Source organism: Hyperolius riggenbachi, chromosome 1 (genome assembly GCF_040937935.1).
Source record: "Hyperolius riggenbachi isolate aHypRig1 chromosome 1, aHypRig1.pri, whole genome shotgun sequence".
In the NCBI taxonomy this organism is placed as follows: domain Eukaryota; kingdom Metazoa; phylum Chordata; class Amphibia; order Anura; family Hyperoliidae; genus Hyperolius; species Hyperolius riggenbachi.
Window position 1 is genome coordinate 320,500,896 of NC_090646.1, and position 25,770 is coordinate 320,526,665.

At 47.6% G+C, this 25,770-nt stretch overlaps 1 protein-coding gene across 1 annotated transcript in view; it reads left to right on the forward strand.

Moving 5' to 3' along the window:
- The window catches only part of GIPC3 (GIPC PDZ domain containing family member 3), a 1,046,927-nt gene that overhangs the window by 137,631 nt on the left and 883,526 nt on the right, over window positions 1-25,770 (forward strand). The window contains exon 3 of the mRNA XM_068233843.1: window positions 12,296-12,668. Coding sequence (XP_068089944.1) covers window positions 12,399-12,668 — 270 coding nt within the window. The 5' untranslated portion in view covers window positions 12,296-12,398. The remainder of the gene's footprint in view (window positions 1-12,295; window positions 12,669-25,770) is intronic.

Sequence of the window (25,770 nt, forward strand, 5' to 3'; positions counted from 1 at the left end):
ATATGTCAAAGCTGGACACACTCCGATGCTAATTAACACACCATAAGGTCCTTTCATCCAGGGGAAGCCAAAGGAAGCTAACTCCCCAGGGGTCCACTGCCAACCTCAGACACATTGGTACCGCTGGGGAACAGATTTAAATGCATGTAGTTTAGGATTTCGGTCTTTTAAATGAAAACCGTGTATAGCACAGCTGAGAAATTAATATTGTCTTACTCGTTAAAATCTGCCCAATGTGCTGATATAAAATTCATAACCATAACCCGTCCGTTATTGGTGTATGACCCTTCTCGGGGACAGGACAGCCTAACGCACTCATGCAAGATGTCATATTAATCTGTATTTTCTGACAAGTATGAATCTGCTATCCACCTAAATATGACATGTATAGTTTATGAGTTACAGTGTTTTACCATTTAAGCTCAAAATCCTCCTAGGAGGAGGTGGACTTTCATTGGTGGGTAATTCAGAGGGGGAAGCGTGGCCATACCCCCAAACCAGCACATTGCCAGCAGGCAGACTTCAGTCCTCCAAATCCCATCTTCACGAGAGCCTGCTGCTAACCAGAGGACCATGTGGTTAGCAGCCATCTTGGAACTGTAACATCTGCTTGGATTACAAAATATACCTAAAGGACTATGATTCTGAAACTAAGGACTTTGAATTTCTTTTCCCAGAAGGAAATATCCCCGCACAGACTGCATTTCCGCTAAGTAAACCTTTCACAATTATTTCCTTTTATTTTAAGCTTTGTGTGTATATGTTAATTAGTGTATGTAAATATGTGTAATGCATTTTTGTTATTAAAACGTTTAAAAATCGTGTAGCGGTTATGACCTGTTGCTGAACATACACAATCGTACTTACTCCTCTGAAAACGTTACCTTATGTTCTAGAGTATCTTGTATTTATAACCCGTATGTTTGAATCGGGCACAGATAGACAGATCTGGCGCCGATCCCTGCATACAGCTAAGGGTTAACTTAGCAGTGTTCGCAGTGCACTAATATATTTACAGTCATGTGTGGACTCACATGTGGTGGCAAGTAATTGAATTGTGCGTGTGTGGTGAATCCTTTGGAGTCAGGACGCTCCTCTCGGCTAGTTGGTTCACTGATTGCGAATCCACATATGGGCATCTATGCGCAAAGCGACAGTGAGACCGAGTTTCTGACTATGAGCGATTGACCCGATCAAGGACCGACCCGTGCGGTCTATGACATTGGTTAGTAGCTTATTGGAATACGTGTATGTTCAGAACATCAACTGCAACGTTATTTGATTAACCTGCCAGAACTGATCAAAATCTGTGGTCGATAACCAGTGCATTACCATTTATTAGACTAAACGTATAGCGCAGAGTCCCCCCTCCCCCCCCCCCCCAAATCTCTTTTCTATCCTATCTTTTATTTTGCAACAATGGCTGATGCAGCGGGATACAAGCGAATGCAATTGCCTGATCTGGCAAACTTGTGTGAAGAAAGAGGCATTGAGACTTATAATAAAGCGAAATTGCAATCGAGGACTTATTGCGACTGAATACCCAGCCGGATCAGATGCTGGAAGAGCCCTCGGATGGTTCAGAAGTTACTGGACCTGGGAGAGCTGGGAGTGAGCTGGAGCCCGTCCATGCAAACCTTTCCTGTGTTCCTGATGCTGGAATGCAGCACGCTTTACAAAGTCTGTCGGATACAAATCCTAAGCTGTACCTGCAGATTGTCAGAGAAAACGCTGACCGTGCGGAACGAGACGCGGATCGTGCAGAACGCCAACGAGAAGCTGACCGGGCAGAACGCCAGGTGGAAAGAGAAGCTTCAGAGCGCCAGCTGCAGGCGGACAGAGAAGCATCAGAGCGCCAGTGGCTGGCTGAGCAAGAGGCGGCAGAGAGAGAATCCGCACGCCGACACGACCTTGAAATGGCAAAACTGCGAGCGCAAGACCAAAATCCCTCGCCAAGTGCTCCGGAGTCCCGGCCCTCAGCAGGCCCGTTTGGGACTCCCAAGTTTAAGTTCCCTGAAATGGAGAAGGGAACCACCCGGACACTTACTTGCAATCCTAGGGCAGCACGGTGGCATAGTGGTTAGCGCTCTTGCCTTGAAACGCTGGGTTCCCAGTTCGAATCCCTGCCAGGTCAACATCTGCAAGGAGTTTGTATGTTCTCCCCATGTCTGTGTGGGTTTCCTCCGGGCACTCCGGTTTCCTCCCACATACAAAAACACATAAGATACACACGCATACAGATAAGTTTATTGCCTTCCCCCTAAATTGGCTCTAGACTATGATACATGCACTACACGATACATAGACATAAGACTATGGTAGGGACTAGATTGTGAGCCCCTCTGAGGGACAGTTAGTGACAAGACAATATACTCTGTACAGCGCTGTGTAATATTTCGGCACTATATAGAAATGAATAAGATTTGTCGGCAGCATCATCTGCCCCAGGAGCAGTGGGTGAGATTTCTGACCCCCAACTTGCGGGACAAATCGTTTGAGGCGTTTGTGGACTTACCCGCTGAAAAAGACAATGACTATAATGTAATAAAAGCTGCAATTATCGCTAAGTACCAGTTGACCCCAGAGGTATATCGCAAAAAGTTTAGGGCCCTGCAGAAAGGCCCCACAGACACTTATGCAGACCTGGCAGGTCGCCTGCTCACTGTGTTCAGGCAGTGGTCATGAGGCCTCAACAAAGACTCTCACCAAGGTCTGGAGGACCTCATCGTACAGGACCAGTTACTGCACTGTCAGGACCAGTCTGCCTGCCCCAAAGTGAGGATGCTATCTCCAGAGCCTAGCCCAGAGTCGGCTAGCCCATCCTCTACTGCACACGCCTACCTCGTCATTGGAGCAGCAAATCCTCAACTTTCCGGAAATCATCAAGTCGTGGAAGTAAACGACAAGATCGCTGTCGGTTTCCGCAACACAGGCGCAGAGCTTACATTGGTTCGCTCTCATCTTGTTGCCAGGGAGAATTTCCTTCCTAATGAGCGTGTTACACTTGTGGGAGTTGGTGGCACACACGCACACATCGCCAAAGCTCGTGTCGTTATCGATTGGGGGAAGGGGGTGCCAGACAAAAGTTGTGGGGGTGACAGATGACATCCCAGTGCCTGTGCTGTTCGGCACTGATCTTGGCACCCTACGATCCTTTTATGAACCTATGATCAACACCCCGGACCTCCAGTCTGGACCTACTCAGTAGATTGGATTATTACTGTACAAGCGTGGGGAGGGACAGAGTGCAGCTGGGGTAATGGTACTTAGCTCTCCTAGGGAAGGGGGCAAGGAAGAGGTACCTGTTTCTAATGGAGAGCTGTCTAATTACTGTTTGTCTGATTCTAAACCTGTCACTGTTGTTCCAGATGCATGTGTACATCATGGGAAAATGATTCACCGATGTTCGCGCAAATAAGTTAGCATGCGAATCGTTCGGGCCATGTTTACCCTCCTCCACTCCGCCTCTCACCTTGAGCGGTTCCTGCTTCTCTGCCCACAGCAGCCAGGTGTCCGTTAAGGACATTTTTGAGTGGAAGAAGCCAATGTCGCCAGTCACCCCCTTGCCCGGCCTCTGACAGCTGGCTTGGTGGAACTGTAAGCTCGCCAGCTGATACCCAAACTGTACCGTGATGTTGAAAGGCAAGTGGTGTCATCTCTGGCACACATCGTTGGGTCAAGGGTCCATTTGACCATGGATGCCTGGTCTGCAAAGCACGGTCAGGGCAGGCACATTACTTATACAGCACATTGGGTCAACCTGGTGACCGCTGGCAAGCAGGGAGTAGTGTTGGGCGAACAGTGTTCGCCACTGTTCGGGTTCTGCAGAACATCACCCTGTTCGGGTGATGTTCGAGTTCGGCCGAACACCTGATGGTGTTCGGCCAAACCGTTCGGCCACATGGCCGAACTAAGAGCGCATGGCCGAACGTTCCCCGAACGTTCGTCTAGCGCTGTTATTGGCCGAACGGGTCACGTGGTTCGGACCCAAACGCGCTCTGATTGGCTGAACTGTCACGTGGTTCGGGTAAATAAATACCCGAACCACGTCATATCTCCGCCATTTGTCTGTAGGTTTAGCTTTGGGTAGGCAGGCAGGGTAGTTCGCGCTCCAGCCACACTAGCCAGGGTCCCCCCAGTCATTGTGTCGCTGCTGGGAATAGTAGTACACCGCTCGCTCAGCCACACTATATAGCATTCTGTTTACTGCCACTCTGTGTACCTCGCTCAGCCACACTATATAGCATTCTGTTTACTGTTCTGTGTCTGCTGGGAATAGTAGTACACCGCTCGCTCAGCCACACTATATAGCATTCTGTTTACTGCCACTCTGTGTACCTCGCTCAGCCACACTATATAGCATTCTGTTTACTGCCACTCTGTGTCTGCTGGGAATAGTAGTACACCGCTCACCCGCCACTGTATAGCATTGTGCTCTGTGTCGCTGCTGGGAATAGTGGTACATCGTTCACCCGCCACTGTATAGCATTGTGCTCTGTGTCGCTGCTGGGAATAGTGGTACACCGCTCAGCCACACTATATAGCATTCTGTTTACTGTTCTGTGTCTGCTAGGAATAGTAGTACACCGCTCGCTCAGCCACACTATATAGCATTCTGTTTACTGCCACTCTGTGTACCTCGCTCAGCCACACTATATAGCATTGTGTTTACTGCCACTCTGTGTCTGCTGGGAACAGTAGTACACCGCTCGCTCAGCCACACTATATAGCATTGTGTTTACTGCCACTCTGTGTCTGCTGGGAACAGTAGTACACTGCCGCTCACTCAGTCACCCTATTACTATATAGCATTGCTGGGATCTGTAGTACTCTGCTCACCCACCCATACCATTGTACTGCCAGTCACTGTGTATATTGCTGGGATCTGTAGTACTTCACTCACCGTCAACCACTATATAGCATTGCGTACTCTGCCAGTCAGTGTGTATATTGCTGGGATCAGTAATACTCCACTCAACGTCAACCACTATATGAGCTCACCATGAGTTCCTCAGAGACCTCCGCTGTGAGCAGCACTCCCAACAACAGCAACAGCCAACGCCCCACGCAAGCTATAACATCCACCCCAGCAACCAGTGGTCAGCAGCAGCCCTCCCCAGAGGAGAACGTTGTGTCCATCGGTCCGGCGCCAGAGCGATTATTGAGGGCTGCCATTGAGTAGATGATGGGGCCTGATGTGGAGGAGGAGGTCGGGCTCAGGCCAGCATCCCAAGTTAATGTTGAGGACGATGAGGGGTCTGTGTCTGGGGATGTTGGGGTGGCAGAGGTGGTGGGTGGGTCAGACTCAGGAGAAGAGTTGTATGATGAGGATGATGATCGGGACCATCTGTATGTGCCTCAGAGTCCGACCCCAGAAAACATGTTGTATCGTCTGTTTAGGTACTAAAATCTGCGTTCCCACTTCCCAGTACTGCCCGGGTCCACGGATCCATATAATTTTTTGGGCAGCACTATCAAACTGTGGTACTATGAGTGAGTTGCCATGGTCCTTCTGTGCTGTCACACTCACCGTCTGTCTGCAGATGGATTGTTCAACACAGCTACGCCATCTGACATGTAGTCCTTGACCATCTTCTCCAGGCGATTGGTGTTGGAGGACGTGGAACTGCCCGATTGCTGTTCTGTGGGCTGCTGCATGGGTGTCAGAAAATGTTCCCACTCCAAGGACACTGCCAATACCATTCCCTTTTGGGCACTAGCAGCAGCTTGTGTTCTTTGCTGCCCTCCTGGTCCTCCTGGGTTTGCTGAAGTCAGTCTGTCGGCGTACAACTGGCTAGAGAAGGAGGAGGATGTCAATCTCCTCTCTAAAGTCTCCATCCTCAAGGGCCTGCTGGAATTGTTCCATTTTTGACCTGTCTGACACTTTCTTCAATCAGTTTTTTAACATTGTGTTTGTATAAACTGGGTATAAACCCAGTAATTGGTGTCTAGCATGAATTGAGCCATGTGTGCCAGAGAATCCTGCCAGACTCCTCTTGTCTTCATGTTCTTGTGAGCGTTGTGATTGTTGTGATGCACCATATTCGTCACCAGCATCACTTTCTTCCTCTTCTGCTGTCCATTCCCGATAAATTGTGGAAGTCCAACGTGCACCGCTCTGTCCCTCGGCAGTGGGGGCATCCAATTCCTGCTCCAACTCCAGCTGTTCCTCGTCCTGTTCTTTGTAATAGCTGGGACCAGCGTTTCCTGAGGCAGGTTGCCTGATGTTGGTATCATCACGCTGATCGTTTTCATCTTCAGATTCCCCCACTTGCATCATGCCAGCGGTTTCCATCTTCAACATTGATTTCTTCAGTAAACACAGCAGTGGTATTGTAATGCTGACTGTAGAGTTGTCACTGCTCAGTCACAAGCAACGTGGATTGCTCAAAATTTTGGAGGATTTGGCAGAGATCCAACATGGTGGCCCAATCAGATCCACAGAAGCTTGGTAGCTAGCTGCTGGAATGCGCCTCGGCACTGCGCAAAAGCGTGCTAGCATGTGCAGCGTAGAATTCCAGCGCGTAGGGAGGGACATCACCCAGCGAGCGATGGTGCGCTAGATTGAAGCGCTCCTGCATCTCTTGGTGAGTCCTTCAGAAGCGGTACTTGACTTTTAAAAATGTTTTTTTTTTTTTCCTTCAACAGAAGATCTGCCACGTTGGAGTGAGGAGGACGCCGCCGACCCCAACACCAAGCTGAACCCCGGTGAACTCCAAGCAGAGGATCTTCAGGAACCCTCAAGGCTTTGAGCAAGCTGAGGAGGATCAGCAGTCTCGACGAGACCTCTCCTCATATGTGACTGTGTGCAGTGGAGTAGAGCTCCCCAGAACAACCTCTCACTTGTCACTTTGTCACTGCTCACTTTGTCACTTTGTCACTTGTCACTTGTCACTTTGTCATTTTGTCACTTTGTCACTGGTCACTTTTCACTTTGTCACTTGTCACTTTGTCACTTGTCACTTTGTCACTTTGTCACTGTCACTGGTCACTTTGTCACTTTGTCACTTTGTCACTGGTCACTTTTCACTTTGTCACTTGGTCACTGGTCACTTGGTCACTTGTCCAGATGATCTCGGTACACCTCCTGCGATTCAAATTCCTGCACACATTGCTCTGGGATTTGGGTGTGATGAATGATGCATCTAACTGGCCACCGGAGGCAATTAAGGCCTTCAAAACATTGAAAGCAGCTTTCTGTTCCGCCCCCATTTTGCGTCATGTTGAGTTGTTGACGTCATGTTCATCCTCGGCCTCGCCTTGCATTTCAGTGCGAGGTGCATTTTCCACAGAAAAAGGTTGTGAATCCGGGCACAACATTTGTGGCTGTTCCATTGACCTTTCACAGGTAGAAGATTGTGGGGGTGGGAATAGCTCCTCCGAATAGCCCATTGTGTCCTGAAAACTACTCATTGCATTGCTTTGCGCACGCATTTTTTTGTCCTCATGCAAGGCCTGAGTTGCGCCTGAAAGCGTGGCCTTCTCCTGCTGCGCCTCCTCCTGTTCCATCACGTCTGCTGCTGCTGGGTTAGCGTTGCCGCCCGGTGCCTGTTTATTGAACCTCTTATCTTTATTACATTTATGACTGCATGGCGGTACAAAGCATGCTATCCGCACGCTTCTTGTCCTCATGCAAGGCCTGGGTTGTTGTGTCTCAAAGCGTGGCCTTCTCCTCCTGCGCCTCCTCCTGTTCCATCACGTGTGCTGCTGCTGCGTTAGCGTTGCCGGTCCCTGTTTATGGAACCTCTCATCTTTATTACATTTATGACTGCATGGCGGTAAAAAGCATGCTATCCGCACGCTTCTTGTCCTCATGCAAGGCCTGGGTTGTTGTGTCTCAAAAAGCGTGGCCTTCTCCTCCTGCGCCTCCTCCTCCTGTTCCATCACGTGTGCTGCTGCTGGTGCTGGGTTAGCATTACCGGTCCCTTTTCCTGGAACCTCTTCTCTGTATTACATTTATGACTGCATGGCGACAAAAAGCATGTTACCTGTGCAAAGAAACATGACATTTTCCACATTTAAAAGACAGTTTTTCCTTTGAAACTTTACAATCAATTTTCTCAAAAACTATAAGCTCTTTTTCAAATATTTTTTTTCCTCTTGTACCCACTCCTAAGGTGCACATACCCTGCAAATTTGGGGTATGTAGCATGTAAGGAAGCTTTACAAAGCACGAAAGTTCGGGTCCCCATTGACTTCCATTATGTTCGGAGTTCGGCGCGAACACCCGAACATCGCGGCGATGTTCGGCGAACGTTCGCGAACCCGAACATCTAGGTGTTCGCCCAACACTAGCAGGGAGTACATTGCTTTGCAGCGGACCTAGTTGTGACACCTCCGCTGCTTGCAGGCAGGCCTGCTGCCACCTCCTCTCCTTCTCCTCCTACTCCTCCTGCTACATCCTCTTCGCTGTCGTCCTCCTCCTATTCCTCGGCTGAGTGGCAGTGCCATTCTACTGGTGCTGCGATCTCCTCTCCAAATACACCCCCAGCTCCCCAGGGCCTATCCTACATGCCAGGTATGACTATGTCACACCATTTTGGACATGTCTTGCCTCAAAGCCGAGAGTCACACTGGAGCAGCTCTTCTGGCTGCTCTAAGCAAACAGGTGGATCAGTGGCTGACCCCGCACCAACTGGAGAGCGGTACCGTGGTGTGTGACAACGCCAGCAATTTCTTGTCGGCTTTGAGTTTGGGAAAGTTGACACATGTACCCTGCATGGCACATGTGCTGAATCTTATAATCCAAAGATTTGTGTGTAAGTACCCAGGCTTACAGGAGGTCCTGAAGCAGACCAGGAAGGTGTGTGGGCATTTCAGGCACTTCTACATGGCCATGGCGTGCTTGGTCGTTATTCAGCAGAGAAACAACTTGCCGGTGAGGCGCTTGATTTGCGATAGCCCGACTCGCTGGAATTCAACGCTCCTCATGTTTGACCACCTGCTACAACAGTATCAGTATCAACGAGTATCTGTACAGTTATGATTAAAGGTCATGCTCTGCGGAGCTGGGCATTTTCTGGCCGAAGTACTGGACACTCATGCGTAATGCCTGCAGGCTCTTGCGTTCGTTTGAGGAGGTGACAAACCTGGTGAGTCGCAGTGAAGGCGCCATCAGCGACTCGATCCCATATGCTTTCTTCCTGGAGCATGCAATGTGTAGAGTGGTGGATCAAGTGGAAGAGGAGCATGAGCAGGAAGAGGAGGAAGAGTTGTGGGAAACATCACAACCAGAACCAGATTTGTCATCAACACCTGCGACAGCACAGAGGAGGGGGGAGGAGGAGTCGTCTGGGGAAGAGGAGTCAGATGAAGAAGGTGTTTTTTTTGAGGAGGCAGAAGGACAACCGCAGTAGGCATCGCAGCGGGCTTGTGCTGCTCACCTTTCCCGGGGTATTGTTCGTGGCTGGGAAGAGGAGAACTTACCTGATATCACCGAGGAAGAGCAAGAGGAGATGGCTAGTAGGTCGGCATCCAACTTTGAGCAGATAGGGTCTTTCATGCTGTCCAGCCTGTTGAGGGACCCCCATATAAGAAAACTCAATGGGAATGACCTGTACTGGGTGGAAACGCTACTAGACCCTTGGTATAAGCACAAAGTGGCGGAGATGTTACCAAATTACCAGAAGGCAGAAAGGATGCAGCACTGTACAACAAGCTGACAAGTATGTTTTACAGTGTGTTTAAGGGTGATGTCACAGCACAATGGAATAAAGGTGCCACTGCCAGTAATCTTCCTCCTCCTTACCATGTTACCGCAGGCAAGGACAGGACGCTCTAGCGATCTCATGGTGATGTCGGACATGCGGACATTCTTTAGTCCAACGCCTCGCCTTAGCCCTTCCGGATCCACCCTCCACCAACCCCTCGACCGGCAGGTAGCCGACTACCTGGCCTTAAGTGCGGATGTAGACTCTCTGAGCAGCGATGAACCCATTGACTACTGGGTGTGCAGGCTTGACCTGTGGCCAGAGCTGTCACAATTTGCCATCCAACTTCTGGCTTGCCCTGCCTCAAGCGTCCTGTCAGAAAGGACCTTCAGCGCAGCTGGAGGCATTGTCAGTGAGAAGAGAAGTTGCCTAGGTCAAAAAAGTGTTCAGTACCTCACCTTTATCAAAATGAATGAGGCATGGATCCCGGAGGGCTACTGCCTGCCTGAAGACTAAGTCAGTCCCCACACACAGCATCTCTGCCTGCACGCTGTGTGACTGCCTGCCCAAAGACTAAGTCAAGTCAGTCCCCACACAGCATCTCTGCCTGCACGCCGTGTGACTGCCCGCCCAAAGACTAAGTCAGTCCTCACACACAGCATCTCTGCCTGCACGCCGTGTGACTGCCTGCCCAAAGACTAAGTCAGTCCTCACACACAGCATCTCTGCCTGCACGCCGTGTGACTGCCTGCCCAAAGACTAAGTCAGTCCCCACACAGCATCTCTGCCTGCACGCCGTGTGACTGCCTGCCCAAAGACAAAGTCAGTCCTCACACACAGCATCTCTGCCAGCACGCCGTGTGACTGCCTGCCCGAAGACTAAGTCAGTCCCCACACAGCATTTCTGCCTGCCTGCCGGCCGCTGCTACCTGCCCCAAGACTAAGTCTGTCCCCACACAGCATCTCTGCCTGCAGGCCGCTTGACTGCCTTCTTCGCCACCACCAACAGGGTCCAGAACTCCAGGTGGATTCCTGAATTTTTAAGGCCGCTGCTAGCAGCCGCTAATTAAAAGAATAATAATTTTTCTGGTGCGTGTACATGCCTGCCTAATTTTTCTAGCTGCACTGCAGCTGCAACAATACAAAAGGCATATACAAGTGTCAATTCCCCTTCATGATCGTTACCTTGCCGCGGTGAAGGGGCTTGCGTATCACAATGAAGCAATGACCTACTGTATATGAGTGTGTTGGGGGGCACACCCAAGATAATAAGGTCGTTGCTTCATTGTGGACAGACCAAATTCGATCAGCTGGACAGTCACTGTTGTTCTGTCATTGAGCTACCTCAGCCCGACCATATGGGCTTGAAAACCGCCATCGCCTGCACTCTCGCCATTGTGTGCACCAGACCAGCACGGCCATCACTACACAAACAGCGGTTTGCGGTGTGTTACACAGTGAGTTTGGTCTGTCAGTGTGAAGCAGTACACTACTTACACCACCTGCTGATCCATGTATACACACGCAAGATGGTTTCAAGCACTTTATGCCTCCAATTTAGGAATGCAATGTGATTATAACCCTGCTGTGTGTCAAATCCGTAATTTTCCCCGGGACATGGCATGTATCCCACTCCGACATGCCCCCCTCCAGGTGTTACACTCCTTGAAACATCACTTTTGTGGCCAGAAACAGTGTTTGTAGATTTTCAAGTTTGCCCATTGAAGTCTATTGCGGTTCGCCGAGTTCGCAGATTCGCAAACTTTTGCGGAAGTTCGCAGTTCGCGAACCCAAAATCTGGGGTTTGAGCCATCTTTATTAATGAGCTCTGCTGAGACACTAATTACCATACCTCACCTGTGAATGTTTGTGGTTTGCTGCAAACCAAACATGGTTCGGGGGACTAAGTTGAGAAACCTTGCCGTAGAGAAACCCTTTCTAAATAGATGGCAAAAGCGCTGATGTCTTCTGCAGTGCTTTACACTGTACATAGTCATGTCACTACTTGTCCTGCTGGGCTCACAATCTATCCTTACTATAGTCCTATTATGTTATGATGAAAGTGTTCATTATTTCTACACAGGTAAGGTAAAGAGCCAAACAGGAGACCAGAAACTTAGTTTTTTTTTCAGGATTATTTTAAAGAGGCACTGTAGCGACATATAATAGAATGCAGTAAATTATTCCGAATATTCACTTTTACTGCAATTTTCTTGGTTTCAGCATCAAAAACACTTCCTATATCTATATATTGCTGTATATTGGTATGTAACCATGGCCTCCCAGTGATGTTTACTTGCTTTAGACCTCTCAGTGAACATACATTCTGCAGAGATCACCTGACAGGACTAAAGATTTCAGAATGTAAATAGGGATGAGGAAAGATTTTATAGTGAAAAACTCAAAAGGTTTTAAACTGTGTACAGAATGCCTTGGGTAGCTTATTGTAATGCTCTCTGACTTACCTAGTTTGCTGAGTCTAGTTGCATCTATGTTTTTGTGCCTTATGTTTTCAACTGACAGAATCTTGCTGAATAACCTGAGCTGGAGATTTAGGTTACTGCTCTTTGTTGTCAACATAGGATCATTTTACAAGGTGTACACTCCAAAATGAACAGGCTATAATCTATTATTTATTTTTCCAGGTCTGAGTGTGTCACTAGGCCTCTCATCTACCTTTCTGGTAAAGTGGTGAAAATTTACTTATCAGGAAGCACAGAAAATACAGAGAGCTTGGACATTGCAGGCATGGAGAAAATAGGAGACTCTGAGAAAATAGAGTGCATTCCCGCAAGAGAAACAACTCATAATAAGATCAAGGAGACTGAGCATAATGTGCTACATGAATCAACACAAGGCCAGCCAGCAGCAACTTCTCACCACCCACGAGTTAAACCAAGACTAGTTTTCCACACTCAGCTGGCACATGGCAGCTCTACTGGAAGAATAGAGGGCTTCACTAATGTCAAAGAACTTTATGCTAAAATAGCAGAAGTGTTTAACATCTCTCCAACAGAGGTAAGGCTGGATTTACTTAAATGTTTTGGAATGCAAATTTCAAATATTCTTCAATTCAATTACAAAATAAACAGAAACCTAGAGGTGTGCAGAAAAATAATTTAAATCTAAAAAGAGAAGCAAGGAAATCACTCATGTCCTGAAGAGATCACATAGGCTCATAACCAATAACATGTTTATTCAAGGGCTGAATAAACCTTAGCATTCTTCTTTCCTTCTGAAACAAAATTCTATGTTAATCTGCATTCACTTACTCTCCTATTTTTTTTTAGGCTATTGGTGTGTATAAATTGCATGTTAGTTGCAGTTGCATGTTAGATACTAAAATCTCTCTATTGGAGAATATGGACATTGCTGAGATATACCTAGCCTGTGTAGCCTTAAGGCTCATACACACATCATACCATAGTCTTTTGAAAATGAAAGATCACAGACCAATTTTACCCCCTTCCATGTAGTATGAGAGCCATACTCTACACAGTCTATTCTATGGAGCTGAACTCCCCATCAGAAAAAAATCTTTGCAAGATGCTGCACACACAGATGCTGTACAGACACAAAAGATCAGTATCTGCAAAAGATCTGTTCCTGCCAAAAATCCATTCCCGCAAATTGCAATGGTAGTCTATGAGATCTGCAGATCATCATACACACATGATTTAACTGATATTCATCTGCAGATCAGATCCACCAGGATGGATTTTCAGATCTGCGGATGATTGCTTGATCTGCAGATGAATGTCAGTTAAATCATGTGTGTATGATGATCTGCAGATCTCATAGACTATCATTGAAATTTGCAGGAATGGATTTTTGGCAGGAACAGATCTTTAGCAGATACTGATCTTTTGTGTCTGTACAGCATCTGTGTGTGCAGCATCTTGCAAAGATTTTTTTCTGATGTGGGGTTCAGCTCCATAGAAAAGACTGTGTAGAGTATGGCTCTCATACTACATGAAGGGTGGTAAGATTGGTCTGTGATCTTTCATTTTCCAAAGACTATAGTCTGATGTGTGTATGAGCCTTTAGCCTCCTCTTTGTCATTTTGTTTAGTTACATTTTTTGCAACCCACCTTTTGTGAGTGTTAGTCATCTTTCTGATTCAACACCACTGTTTAGTTCTATTGCAGGTGTAAAAAGTTGAACATTAGGTAGTTATGATGTTTTTTAAATATAAGTTTAGGAACAGTACTGACTCCTTATAGAAACGTGCACAATGTATAAATAAAAAAAAGTGAAGAAACTGAAGTAAAACCTACAGTATTTTGCAACCCAATGGTTTAAGCTTGATCTAAACTACCACAAAACTATAGCCAAAATTCAAATTCTATAAATGATAAGTGCGAAGATTAATGCAAGTATGCAACCATCATGGATAATGTTTTGAACTTTGAGAGAATTTGGAAACCTTGGTACCAGGTCTGTTCTTCCTAAGGCGTATGAGTATATCTAGACCTACTATGATCACTATGTTTATGCATTATCTTACCATATGCTAGAAAGAACCTTTGTAGCTCTTTATTATTTGTATTTTTTACATTTTGTGATTGATGCTGACATCGCGGAGTCTGTTTTGTTGCTCGGTATTTCATTTGTTCACTCATTCATTATTAACATAGTTTTTGAAACTAATAAAAAATCTGAGATGCCTACATTTAGAAAACATTTATAGAAAACTGCTAAATGTAAACAAATGTTTAGATCAGGAGACGTATACTATAGCATCAGGACCCCATAATGGACAGAATACCATGTTTATTTTAAGGTGGTTGGGTCAGTTGAGATGTCTTTTTAATAATCTCATAGTCCACAAAAAGTTAAATAGTTAGTTTGGTTGAAAAAAAAAATCTGTCCATCAAGTCCAACCAGAAAAAAAAATATTATAATAATAATAATAATAATAATAATAATAATAATAATACACCAACCTGAATCTGCACATATCCCAGCTGATCCAGGGGAAGGCAAAAAAAACTTACAAGGTCTGGGCCTTGTATAAATGCAAATATAGAGTTTGCCATAACTACTTACTGAGGTAAGATGTTCCAGATTTTAACCACTCTCACTGTGAAGGACCCCTTTCTAAATAGATGGCAAAAACTTTTTTCCTCCATACAGAAATCATGTCCAATTGTCCATTGTACAAGCCTAGGGTACAAAAGCTTATCCGCTAAGCTTTTGTATAACCCTCTGATGTATTTATACATGTTACTCTGGTCACCTCTCAGTTGCCTTTTTTTCCAAGCTAAATAAGCCCAGTTTGTCCAACCTTTTTTGGTAAGTGAAATCTTCCATCTCTCTGATTAATTTAGTTGCCCGTCTTTTTACCCGTTCCAGAAGGTAAATGTCCTTTCTATAGTGTGGTGCCCAAAACTGTTTGCCATACTCTAAATGTGGCCTCAAAAGTGATTTATACAGAGGGAGTAGTATACTAGCAACTCAAGATATTATTTCCCTTTTTATGCATACCAGAATTGTATTTGCTTTAACTACCGCTGCTTGGCATTGTATACGATAACCTAAATGTCATGATCTCTCTTGTAGCATGTCCTGCTGGTTGCAGTTGAACTGCAACCAGGCAGTTCTGATTTCTGTGCATGTATTTAGTTGCATAGTTTTGCTAGCATTTACAATAAGTGCAGTTCAGAGCAGGTCAGGGTGTTGTCATGAATCCACCTATGGCTTGTTGCAGCTGATCTGCAGCCAGACAGTGCTGAATTCCCTGCATACATGTCACTACAAAACGTTGCATGCATTTAACACAGGATTGAGTGATTACCATTCAGCTGTGTTGGAATTTGCATTCCTGCTCTCATTGGGTGATGTAGATATAAAAGCCTCTTTCTGCATTGACACTTGGCCTGTCATAGCTAGTGATGGGCCAAATATCAAATTTTGGGTTGTGAATTGCGAATTTGAATCTCTGCAACAATTTGCGAATAAGGCGAATCTGCAAATTTCCATAGACTTCAATGGGCAGGAGAATTTTAAAACCTACAAAGACTGTTTCTGGCCACAAAAGAGATGGAAAAGTTGTTTCAAGGCACCTAACACCCGGACAGGGGGTATGCCAGAGAGGCAGGGTCGGACTGGGACACTGGGGGCCCACCAGAGAAAGTTCAACCCAGGGCCCACGAATCCCATTATTTGAAGCTGACATACCATACACTAGTGGTCCCCATAACAGCATTATCTCTTCCTTCCCCTATACAGTCCCCTGTATTCTGTAAAGTGCTGCAGAGAATGTCAGTGCTATATAAATACAGAAAATAATATGGTAGGACATTAGACTATGACTATGGTAGGATTAGATTGTGAGCTCCTCTGAGGACAGACAGTGACATGACTATGTACTCTGTAAAGTGCTGCAGATGTCAGTGCTATATAGATACATAATAATTATATGGTAGGACATTAGACTATGACTATGGTAGGATTAGAGTGTGAGCGCCTCTGAGGACAGTCAGTGACATGACTATGTACTCTGTAAAGTGCTGCAGAAGATGTCAGTGCTATATAAATACATAGTAATAATATGGTAGGACATTTGACTATGACTATGGTAGGATTAGAATGTGAGCTCCTCTGAAGACAGCCAGTGACATGACTATGCACTCTGTAAAGTGCTGCAGAAGACGTCAGTGCTATATAAATGCGTACAGTAATAATAATAATAATAATATGGTAGGACATTAGACTACGGTAGGATTAGATTCAGGGCCGGCCCTAGACTTTTTGCCGCCTGAGGCAAATTTTGAAAAAATTGTATTTTTGTAGTCTAATGTAATTGTAATATATTTTTTACTCACCTGGGGTTTCTTTCAGCCCCTTGCAGCCATGTCAGTTCCTCGTTGCAACTCCGGCCCTCTCCATAATGATGGTGACCTGCCGGCGGGGTCGGCTCTTCTACACCTGCAAGGGCAGAAGTTGTGCACAGGCACAGTATGCACCAGATGACGTGGGCACGAGTGCCCGTGCAGGCGCAGAAGAGCCAACCCCGCCGGTGGGTCACGATCATTGCGAGTGGCCTTGCAGGGCACCGAGGAGGGCCGAATCTGCAGCGAGGGACTGACACGACTGCTAGGGGCTGGAAGAAGCCCCAGGTGAGTAAAAAATAGATATTTTGGTTTGTGAGTCCTTTAATGGTATTTTTTTCCCAGCTTATTCACTGTTTGCCTTTTCAATCTCTATCTGACTGCTGTATATGTATCCTCACTCCATCTCAGGGATACCAACCTAATTTCTCACAAACAAAAAGGCAGAAAAAATCTGGACAACCAAAATTTTAAACAGATTGGGGACGGAGTCAGCAGCACACTTTTAAGGAGCACTGTGGGTGGGGCTAAACTGTGGCTATGGCAGTGGCGGCGCCAAGGGGGTGCTTTGGGTGCTGAAGCACCCCCTAAAATTCTCCAAGCACCCCCCAGCGTGAACGGACTTTCGGTGTCTAATAGACGCCGTGTCAGTTCACTGACAGCAGCAGCCCGCAGCTCCGACACCGGCAGGGCAGGGCTACGGTAAAATGACGTCCGAAGCCCTGCTCTAGAGACTTTGAGTCTGCAGTGCAGGGCTTCGGGCGCCATTTTCCCATAGCCCTGCTCAGCGCGGGAGTTTCAGACAGTTGCCGGGTGCACTATGCAAAGGATCGGGGGAGCTGCGAGCCGGACGGAGGCCTGGAGGAGGTCTGCAGTGCTGCAGGTGAGTAAATGTTTTTTTTAAATTTATATTAGCAGCAGGTGTCTGTTCTGGCCAGGTCTGTCACATGATTGCACATATTTTCTGGTCAAATCTTCCACATGATTGCATGTATTTTCTGGTCAAATCTTCCACATGATTGCACATATTTTCTGGTCAAATCTTCCATATTATTGCACGTATTTTCTGGTCAAATCTGCTACATGATTGTACGTATTTTCTGGGCAAATCTGCCGACATGACTACATGTATTTTCTGGGCAAATCTGCCAACACAATTGCACGTATTTTCTGGTCAAATCTGCTACATGATTGTACGTATTTTCTGGGCAAATCTGCCGACATGACTACACATATTTTCTGGGCAAATCTGCCGACACGATTGCACGTATTTTCTGGGCAAATCTGCCGACATTATTGCACGTATTTTCTGGGCAAATCTGCCGACATGATTGCACGTATTTTCTGGGCAAACCTGCCGACATGATTGCATGTATTTTCTAGTAAAGTCTGCCGACATGATTGAACGTGTTTTCCGGTCAAATCTGCCACATGATTGAATGTGTTTTTTGGTCAAATCTGCCGACATAATTGAACATGTTTTCTGGTCAAATCTGCCGAAATGATTGAACGTGTTTTCTGGGCAAATCTGCTCACACTACGTGTATTTTCTTGAGAAAACCTGCACAATTATGTGAATTTTCTGGGGAAAGGGTCACCAAAACTTGGGCCCACTGTCTTTGCGTTGCACTTTTAAAGGGAACCGGAGGTGAGAATAATATTGAGGCTGCCATATTTATCTACTTTTAAGCAATACCAGTTACCTGGCTGCCGTGCTGGTCCTCTGCCTCTGATTCTTTCAACCATAGACTCTGAACACAAGTATGCAGCAGGTCAGGGGTTTCTGACAATATTGTCAGAACTGACAAGATTAGCTGCATGCTTGTTTCTGGTGTAATTCAGTTCACTACTGCAGCCAAATAGATCAGCAGGGCTGCCAGGCAACTAGTATTGTTTAAAAGGAAATAAATATGGCAGCCCCCATATCACTCTCACCCCGGGTTCTCTTTAAATTACAGTTAGCTCTGCCCTCATCTGGTCATGACCACACCCATTTTTTGCCTCACGCCATCACTTACCCCAGAAATTGGTCCAGCACCTGCAAAGCACCCCCCCCCCCCCCCAAAAAAAAATCCTGGAGCCGCCACTGGGCCATGGTCACTTTTTTCATGGGAATAATGCAGTACTTTTTTCAAAGGTACACAATCAGAACATTTTACAAGCATACCACACTGGCCATTTACTACATGGAAGGAAAAACACAACAACCCACATTTGTGTGCCTGACATCCATCTCCTCTACAGTCCTCTCTGCTAAATTATTTTCAACACATTCAGGAATACTACACAGCCTCCAAGTACCCAATTTACATCAGGAGAAGCGCCACTGAACTGGTAAAAAAAGAGAATTTTTACTTACCTGGGGCTTCTTCCAGACCCCCCCCCCTCCAGTCTATAAGGTCCCTCTGCATACTCTGGTTCCCCTCCTATGTGCTGCTGCCACCTTTGAACGACCCGTGACTAGAGCTCTAATTGTGGCATAGTGCACCTATGTGGTCCCCTCCATACACTCCTCGATCATAGTCGTCATTGGTAGCGTTCTGCGACTATGCGGTTCTCTAAACATTTGTACTGTGCATGCAATTAACGCTCCAGCGGATGGGAGCAGAAGCGAGGAAGCACACAGATGGGACGGACAGGTGCAGTACCCCATGATTAGCGCTCTAGTCGCAGATTTTTCAGCAGCGGCAGCAGCACATAGGAGGGGATCCAGAGGCACCTTACAGACTGTGGGGGAGGGGTGGGGTAGAAGAAGCCCAGGTAAGTAAACATCTGCCTTTTTTCCAGTTCATTGGTGCTTAAAGGGATACTGTAGGGGGGTCGGGGGAAAATGAGCTGAACTTACCCGGGGCTTCTAATGGTCCCCCGCAGACATCCTGTGTCCGTGCAGCCAGTCACCGATGCTCCGGCCCCGCCTCCAGTTCACTTCTGGAATTTCTGACTTTAAAGTCAGAAAACCACTGCGCCTGCGTTGCCGTGTCCTCGCTCCCGCTGATGTCACCAGGAGTGTACTGCTCAGACACAGACCATACTGGGCCTGCGCTGTGCGCTCTTGATGACATCAGCGGGATCGAGGACACGGCAACACAGGCGCAGTGGTTTTCTGACTTTAAAGTCAGAAATTCCAGAAGTGAACCGGAGGCGGGGCCAGAGCATCTGTGAGTGGCTGCGCGGGTACAGGATGTCTGCGGGGAACCATTAGAAGCCCCGGGTAAGTTCAACTCATTTTCCCCGACCCCCCTACAGTATCCCTTTAAAAGCACAATAAGTCCACAGTGATGCAGAAACAAAGATTTACAAAATGTTAAGCCCCTCCTGCCCACCTGACAACACCTGCACCCCATGTGACCACAGAGCACCTTGCCCTGCACTGACACACTTCCTGCTGTATTTATCCTCTGCATACAGAGATGCAGCACACAGTCTCTGCACACACCCAGCAAAATTACAGACCCAGCTGAGGATCTCCTTGCTGTGTGCCCCCTCTTTTCAGCCTCACTGATCCCCAATTACATAGATGATGTGTAATGTGGCGCCTCAATGATAACATACTCTCTAATACTGCTATACGGGCAGATGTAGAGACAAGCATCCATCCAACAGTACTTTCAAGAAAATGATGTCCACAATGTGAAACCCGATATACTGTGGCTAGCCCATAAACCGACAATTAGAGGTACCCTAATCAAAATAGCCTCTCAAAAAAAAAAAAAAAAAAGGTTAAGACAGAACAACACAACTTAGAAGACAGGTGTGGCTTAAACCAGGAATCACTTGACTTATATACTGGCTACCAAAATGTCTATTGACAAATTAAAAGGGCAGGGCAAATGCATATTGCATCTGTTAGCCAGAATGTGCAGAGTCTTGAACTAACTCACTGCTATGCCTTGCAGGAGTTGGCCCAAACAAAATACTTTGCATTTCAACAGGGGCACTGTGTGTAGGCTTCACATGCCCCCACCCTAACCTCTCTCGAGGAAATGGGGGTCAGTGCTGACACCCCAAGCACTCTAACTGCTCAGGAGCGCAGCCACTGCACCTCTGGTGGGGGGCGGGGGGCTGGGGGGGGGGAGGATGGCTAGCGCATGCATAATCCTCTTCCCCACACACGCAAAAAATGAAAGATACCCAATAGTTGCTACCCTAGAACCATATCTTGTCAGACTCTTCAACTCTCTGTTGTCGGGCAAAGTACCGGCCCCCGACTTTCTCCAGTCTGTCATAGCAGTAATCCCTAAACGGGGCTGAGATCACCTGAATTTAAAGAATGTTAGGCCAATATCACTGCTCAACATCGATTTTTTAAATGTTTACTTCTATTTTGGTAGCATGGGTTAACAAGGTGTTTAGCCCCTTGATTCACAGAGATAAGGTGGGATTCATCCCCTTCCGTCAAGCCCTGGATAATGTGAGGTAGGTTCTAGGCCTTATTCACCACGCCAATAAGTATAAGACACCCATGGCCTTGCTGTCATTAGATATGGAAAAGGCCTTTGATACCATCAATTGGCAGTACATGTTGGCAGAACTAGAGAAGGTGGGAATCTGGGGTGGCTTTCTGAAAGCAGTTAAAACCCTATATTTGGCCCTTACAGCAACCAATAAGCTCCCCTCGATCTCTGGTCTCCCTATTTCAATTCAATGGGGGGTGAGGCAAGGAAGTTCGCACTCTCTTTGCTCTTGTAATAGAGCCCATTGCAGATAGGATACGTACGATGACCGATATATATGGAGTGACCGTGGCTGGAAAGAAATATAAGGCAAATCTTTTCACAGATGATCTGCTTCTTACACTGACTAGACCCCACACCTCAATACTAAATTAGAGATGGCCCGAACGGTTCGCCGGCGAACGGGAATTGGCAACCTTTCGGGGTTCGCGATCGCGGAGAACCGCAAACTTTTCCAGAAGTTCGATTCGCCCCCATAGTGCATCATTAGGGTCAACTTTGACCCTCTACATCACAGTCAGCAGGCACATTGTAGCCAATCAGGCTACACTCCCTCCTGGAACCCCACCCCCCCTTATAAAAGGCAGGCAGCGTCAGACATTGGACTCACTCGTGTGCCTGCAGTAATTAGAGAAGGGAGAGCTACTGCTGCTGCAGAGAGAGCTATAGAGAAAGCTTAGTTAGGCTCTTGTATGCTTGTTAGCTTGCTCCTTGCTGATTCTTATTGCTAAAAAATGCACCCCTCAACAGCTCTTTTGAGAGCTAATCTTGTTCTTGTGATCTATTTTTTTTTTTTGTGTGCGTCTCCCACAGACACTTGTGTTGCATAGACAGCCTTGGTAATTACTACTGTGCCACTGCCAGGCCCAGCACATTCAGTGACTACCTGTGTGTGTGACAAGCAGCTGCACATTTGTAATCATTGCACCTGTTCACTGTTTAGTGCACCTACCTACCTATACCTACGTGAACGCATGCATTGCTAATACTTCCACAGAGAGTTTAATGTGTGCATTAAACACCAAGTGAACACCTGACATATCTGGCTTTGCAAATCTGGTCTAACTGGTTATTCATGAGGCAATGCTCATGCAAATATGCATTTGCTTTCGCATACCAAACTATGCAGGGTCAAAAACCAATACCGCAAAGCGGCTGTTCTGCGAGAATTAGTTCATGCTACATTAGCACTATCCAGGAGCGCCATGGGGAGGCTTCCCCATGCCCCCAAAGCGACCGATTGGGCGACCGCTTTGCGGTATTGGTTTTTTGACCCTGCATAGTTTGGCATGCCAAAGAAAATGCATATACCTGTGTGTGTGTGTGTGACAGGCAGCTGCACATTTGTAATCCCAATCACGGCACCTGTTCACTGTTAAGTGCACCTACCTACCTAACTACCTATGTGGGCGCACGCATTGTTAATACCACCAGTCATTGCACCTGTTCACGGTACCTGTGTGTGTGTGACAGGTGCACATTGGTAATTCCAATCCCTGCAGCGCATACCTGTAACCTTTTCAGTGCACCTACGTGAGCGCAAGTAGTGTAATATACCACCAGTCATTGCACCTGTTCACGGTACCTGTGTGTGACACGTGCACATTTGTAATTCCAATCACTGCACCTGTTCACTGTTCAGTGCACCTACCTACCTACCTACGTGAATGCAAGCAGTGTAATATACCACCAGTCATTGCACCTGTTCACGGTACCTGTGTGGGACAGCTGCACATTTGTAATACCAATCCCTGCATACCTGTTCACTGCACCTGTGTGACAGCTGCACATTGTATTGTAATACCAGTAACTGCTACCAGTTCACTGCACCTGTGTGACCGCACAGTGTCTGGTATACCAGTCCGTGCATACCTGTTAACTGCACCTGTGTGACAGCTGCACATTGTATTGTAATACCAGTCCCTGCATACCTGTTCACTGCACCTGTGTGACCGTACACTGTTTAGTATACTAGTCCGTGCATACCTGTTAACTGCACCTGTGTGACAGCTGCACATTGTATTGTAATACCAGTCACTGCTACCTGTTCACTGCACCTGTGTGACTGCACCCGATTTAGTATACCAGTCCGTGCATACCTGTTAACTGCACCTGTGTGACAGCTGCACATTGTATTGTAATACAATGTATTCAAGTATCCAAGATGGCGCCGGACCCGGACGCCACGGCCACAGGGCTCCGGCCTTTTCTGCTTTTTTAAGGCAATATCTCTGCCTACACTCACCTCTGAGCTCCGCTCTTGCTGAGGTGGGAGGCGAGAGACATGGGCACGGCTGATCCTGCTCCGAACCGGCCACGGATCGCAGCCCGCGGGTCAGCGTGAAGACGGGGACCACGTGCAGGCATGGGAGAGGCGGCCACCGCCACCTCCGTATCACCCGCGCTGACTCCACCAGGCACCGCAGCGTGTCACCCAGACACAAGAAACAGAAACAAGACCAGATGGCAGCGTGTCACCAAGAACGGCTCCCAGCATCATCCAGGATGGCTCCACTAGGTGATTACCAGCGTCCACAGCCGTCCCCTGAAGTCACTGCCATGGAGACCAGGAAGCCGCCGCTATGGAGACCAGGATGCAAGGAGGGAACGCAGTGGGGGAACGCACAGCTGTTCCCCCACCGTTCACAGCCAGCAAGCGCTGCCGGAGGATCCTAGGTCGCTGCACAGAGGTGGGTCACAGCTGGTCCTCCGCTGCTGCCCCCAGCCTCTCACTGCACATGGGAGAAGCCATGGCAGGCCTCATCCACCAAGGTCTGAGGATCCTTTTTGTCCACATGGCAGCCCTGGATCCCCATGGGCCCTGGAGAGCTTGGTCCTCTCTTCTACATCCCTCATCCACCAAGGCCTGAGGATCCTTTTTGTCAGGAAAGCCCTGGCAGCCCTGGATCCCTGGATCCCCTTGGCAGCCCTGGATCCCCTTGGGCCCTGGAGAGCTTGGTTCTCTCTTCTACAGTCCTGGCTCTGTGGGTTTCAGCTGCTGGGAGCACAGGGTCCACTCTGCCTGCAACCACCTTTCATACGGATTTTTGGCCCATTTTCCCATCGAGGGATCCTTCACTGCTGCTGCCTCGGGAGATCCCTGCACACCAATTGGACTGATTGTCGGACCCAGGGGTGTTCTTTTTTAATCTGCAGCCCCATAAGGTCCCTGCCTCTCTCTCTCTTCTTGCCTTGGTTCTTCTCTTGCTATCCTTTCTCTCTCTCTTTCTCTAACCACTCCTTTCCAGGACACACTGCGGGGCATCTGGAGCTGTTGTGGAGCGAGCGAGCGCCGTCAGAAGTTGGCAGGCTCCCCTCACACAGCACTCCAGTTTTCCCCACTGTACCTAATTGTATGTGTTGAATTGCATGCACGTGTTGTACCATCTCCGACCCTGTAAGAGCCAAAAATAATTCCGGGTACAACCCCCGTTGTACTTGGCGAAATAAATATGATTCTGATTCTGATTCTGAATACCAGTCACTGCTACCTTACACTGCACTTGTGTGACTGCACATTGTATTAGTCAAGTCAGTGCATACCTTTCACTTCATCCCCCTTGATATGGACAAAACAGGTAGAGGCAGAGGCAGGGGCAGACCCAGAGGCAGGCCACTCGGCAGGTTTGTTCGAGGTCATGCTGACGTGATTTTGTCTGGCCCAAAGTACAGTGCTCAGAAGAAGGCACGTCCCATTAACTCCCAAGATTGTCAGCACGTGGTTGACTATTTAACACAGAACACCTTATTATCTTTGGTGTGCCACCCCCACCCGAGACACTCATATAGCCGGCGGTCATTGCTTCATTGTGATACGCAAGCCCCTTCACCGCGGCAAGGTAATGATCACGAAGGGGGATGGGCACATGTACATGGCTTTTATTTTTTTGTTGCAGCCGCCCGCAGTGCAGCCGAAAAATTAGGCAGGCATGTACACGCACCAGAAAAATTAGTATAGCGGCTGCTGCTAGCAGTGGCCTTAAAAATTCAGGAATCCACCTAGATTCCTCGACCCTGTTGGTGGTGGCGGAGAAGGCAGTCAAGCGGCCTGCAGGCAGAGAAGCTGTGTGTGGGGACTGACTTAGTCTTCGGTCGTGCAGTAGACCTCTGGGATCCATGCCTCATTCATTTTGATAAAGGTGAGGTACTGAACACTGTCATGACTTAGGCGACTTCTCTTCTCAGTGACAATGCCTCCAGCAGCACTGAAGGTCCTTTCTGACAGGACGCTTGAGGCAGGGCAAGAGAGAAGTTGGATGGGAAATTGGGACAGCTCTGGCCACAGGTCAAGCCTGCGCACCCAGTAGACCAAGGGTTCATCGTCGCTGCTCGCAGTGTCTACATCCAGACTTAAGGCCAGGTAGTCGGCTACCTGCTGGTCCAGGTGTTGGTGGAGGGTGGATCCCGAAGGGCTACGGCGAGGCGTTAGACTAAAGAATGTCCGCATGTCTGACATCACCCCGAGATCGCTGGAGCGACCTGTCCTTGCCTGCGTGGACTTACTGCCAGTGGTACCTTTATTGCGTTGTACTGTCACATCACCCTTAAACGCATTGTAAAGCATCATTGCCAGCTTGTTCTGCAAGTGCTGCATCCTTTCCGCCTTCTGTTGAGTTGATAACAGGTCTGCCACTTTGTGTCTGTACCGAGGGTCTAGTAGCGTGGCCACCCAGTACAGGTCATTCCCCTTGATTTTTTTGATACGGGGGTCCCTCAACAGGCTGGACAACATGAAAGAGGCAATCTGCACAAAGTTGGATGCAGACATACTCTCCATCTCCTCTTGCTCTTCCTCAGTGACGTCACGTAAGTCCTCTTCCTCCCCCCAGCCAT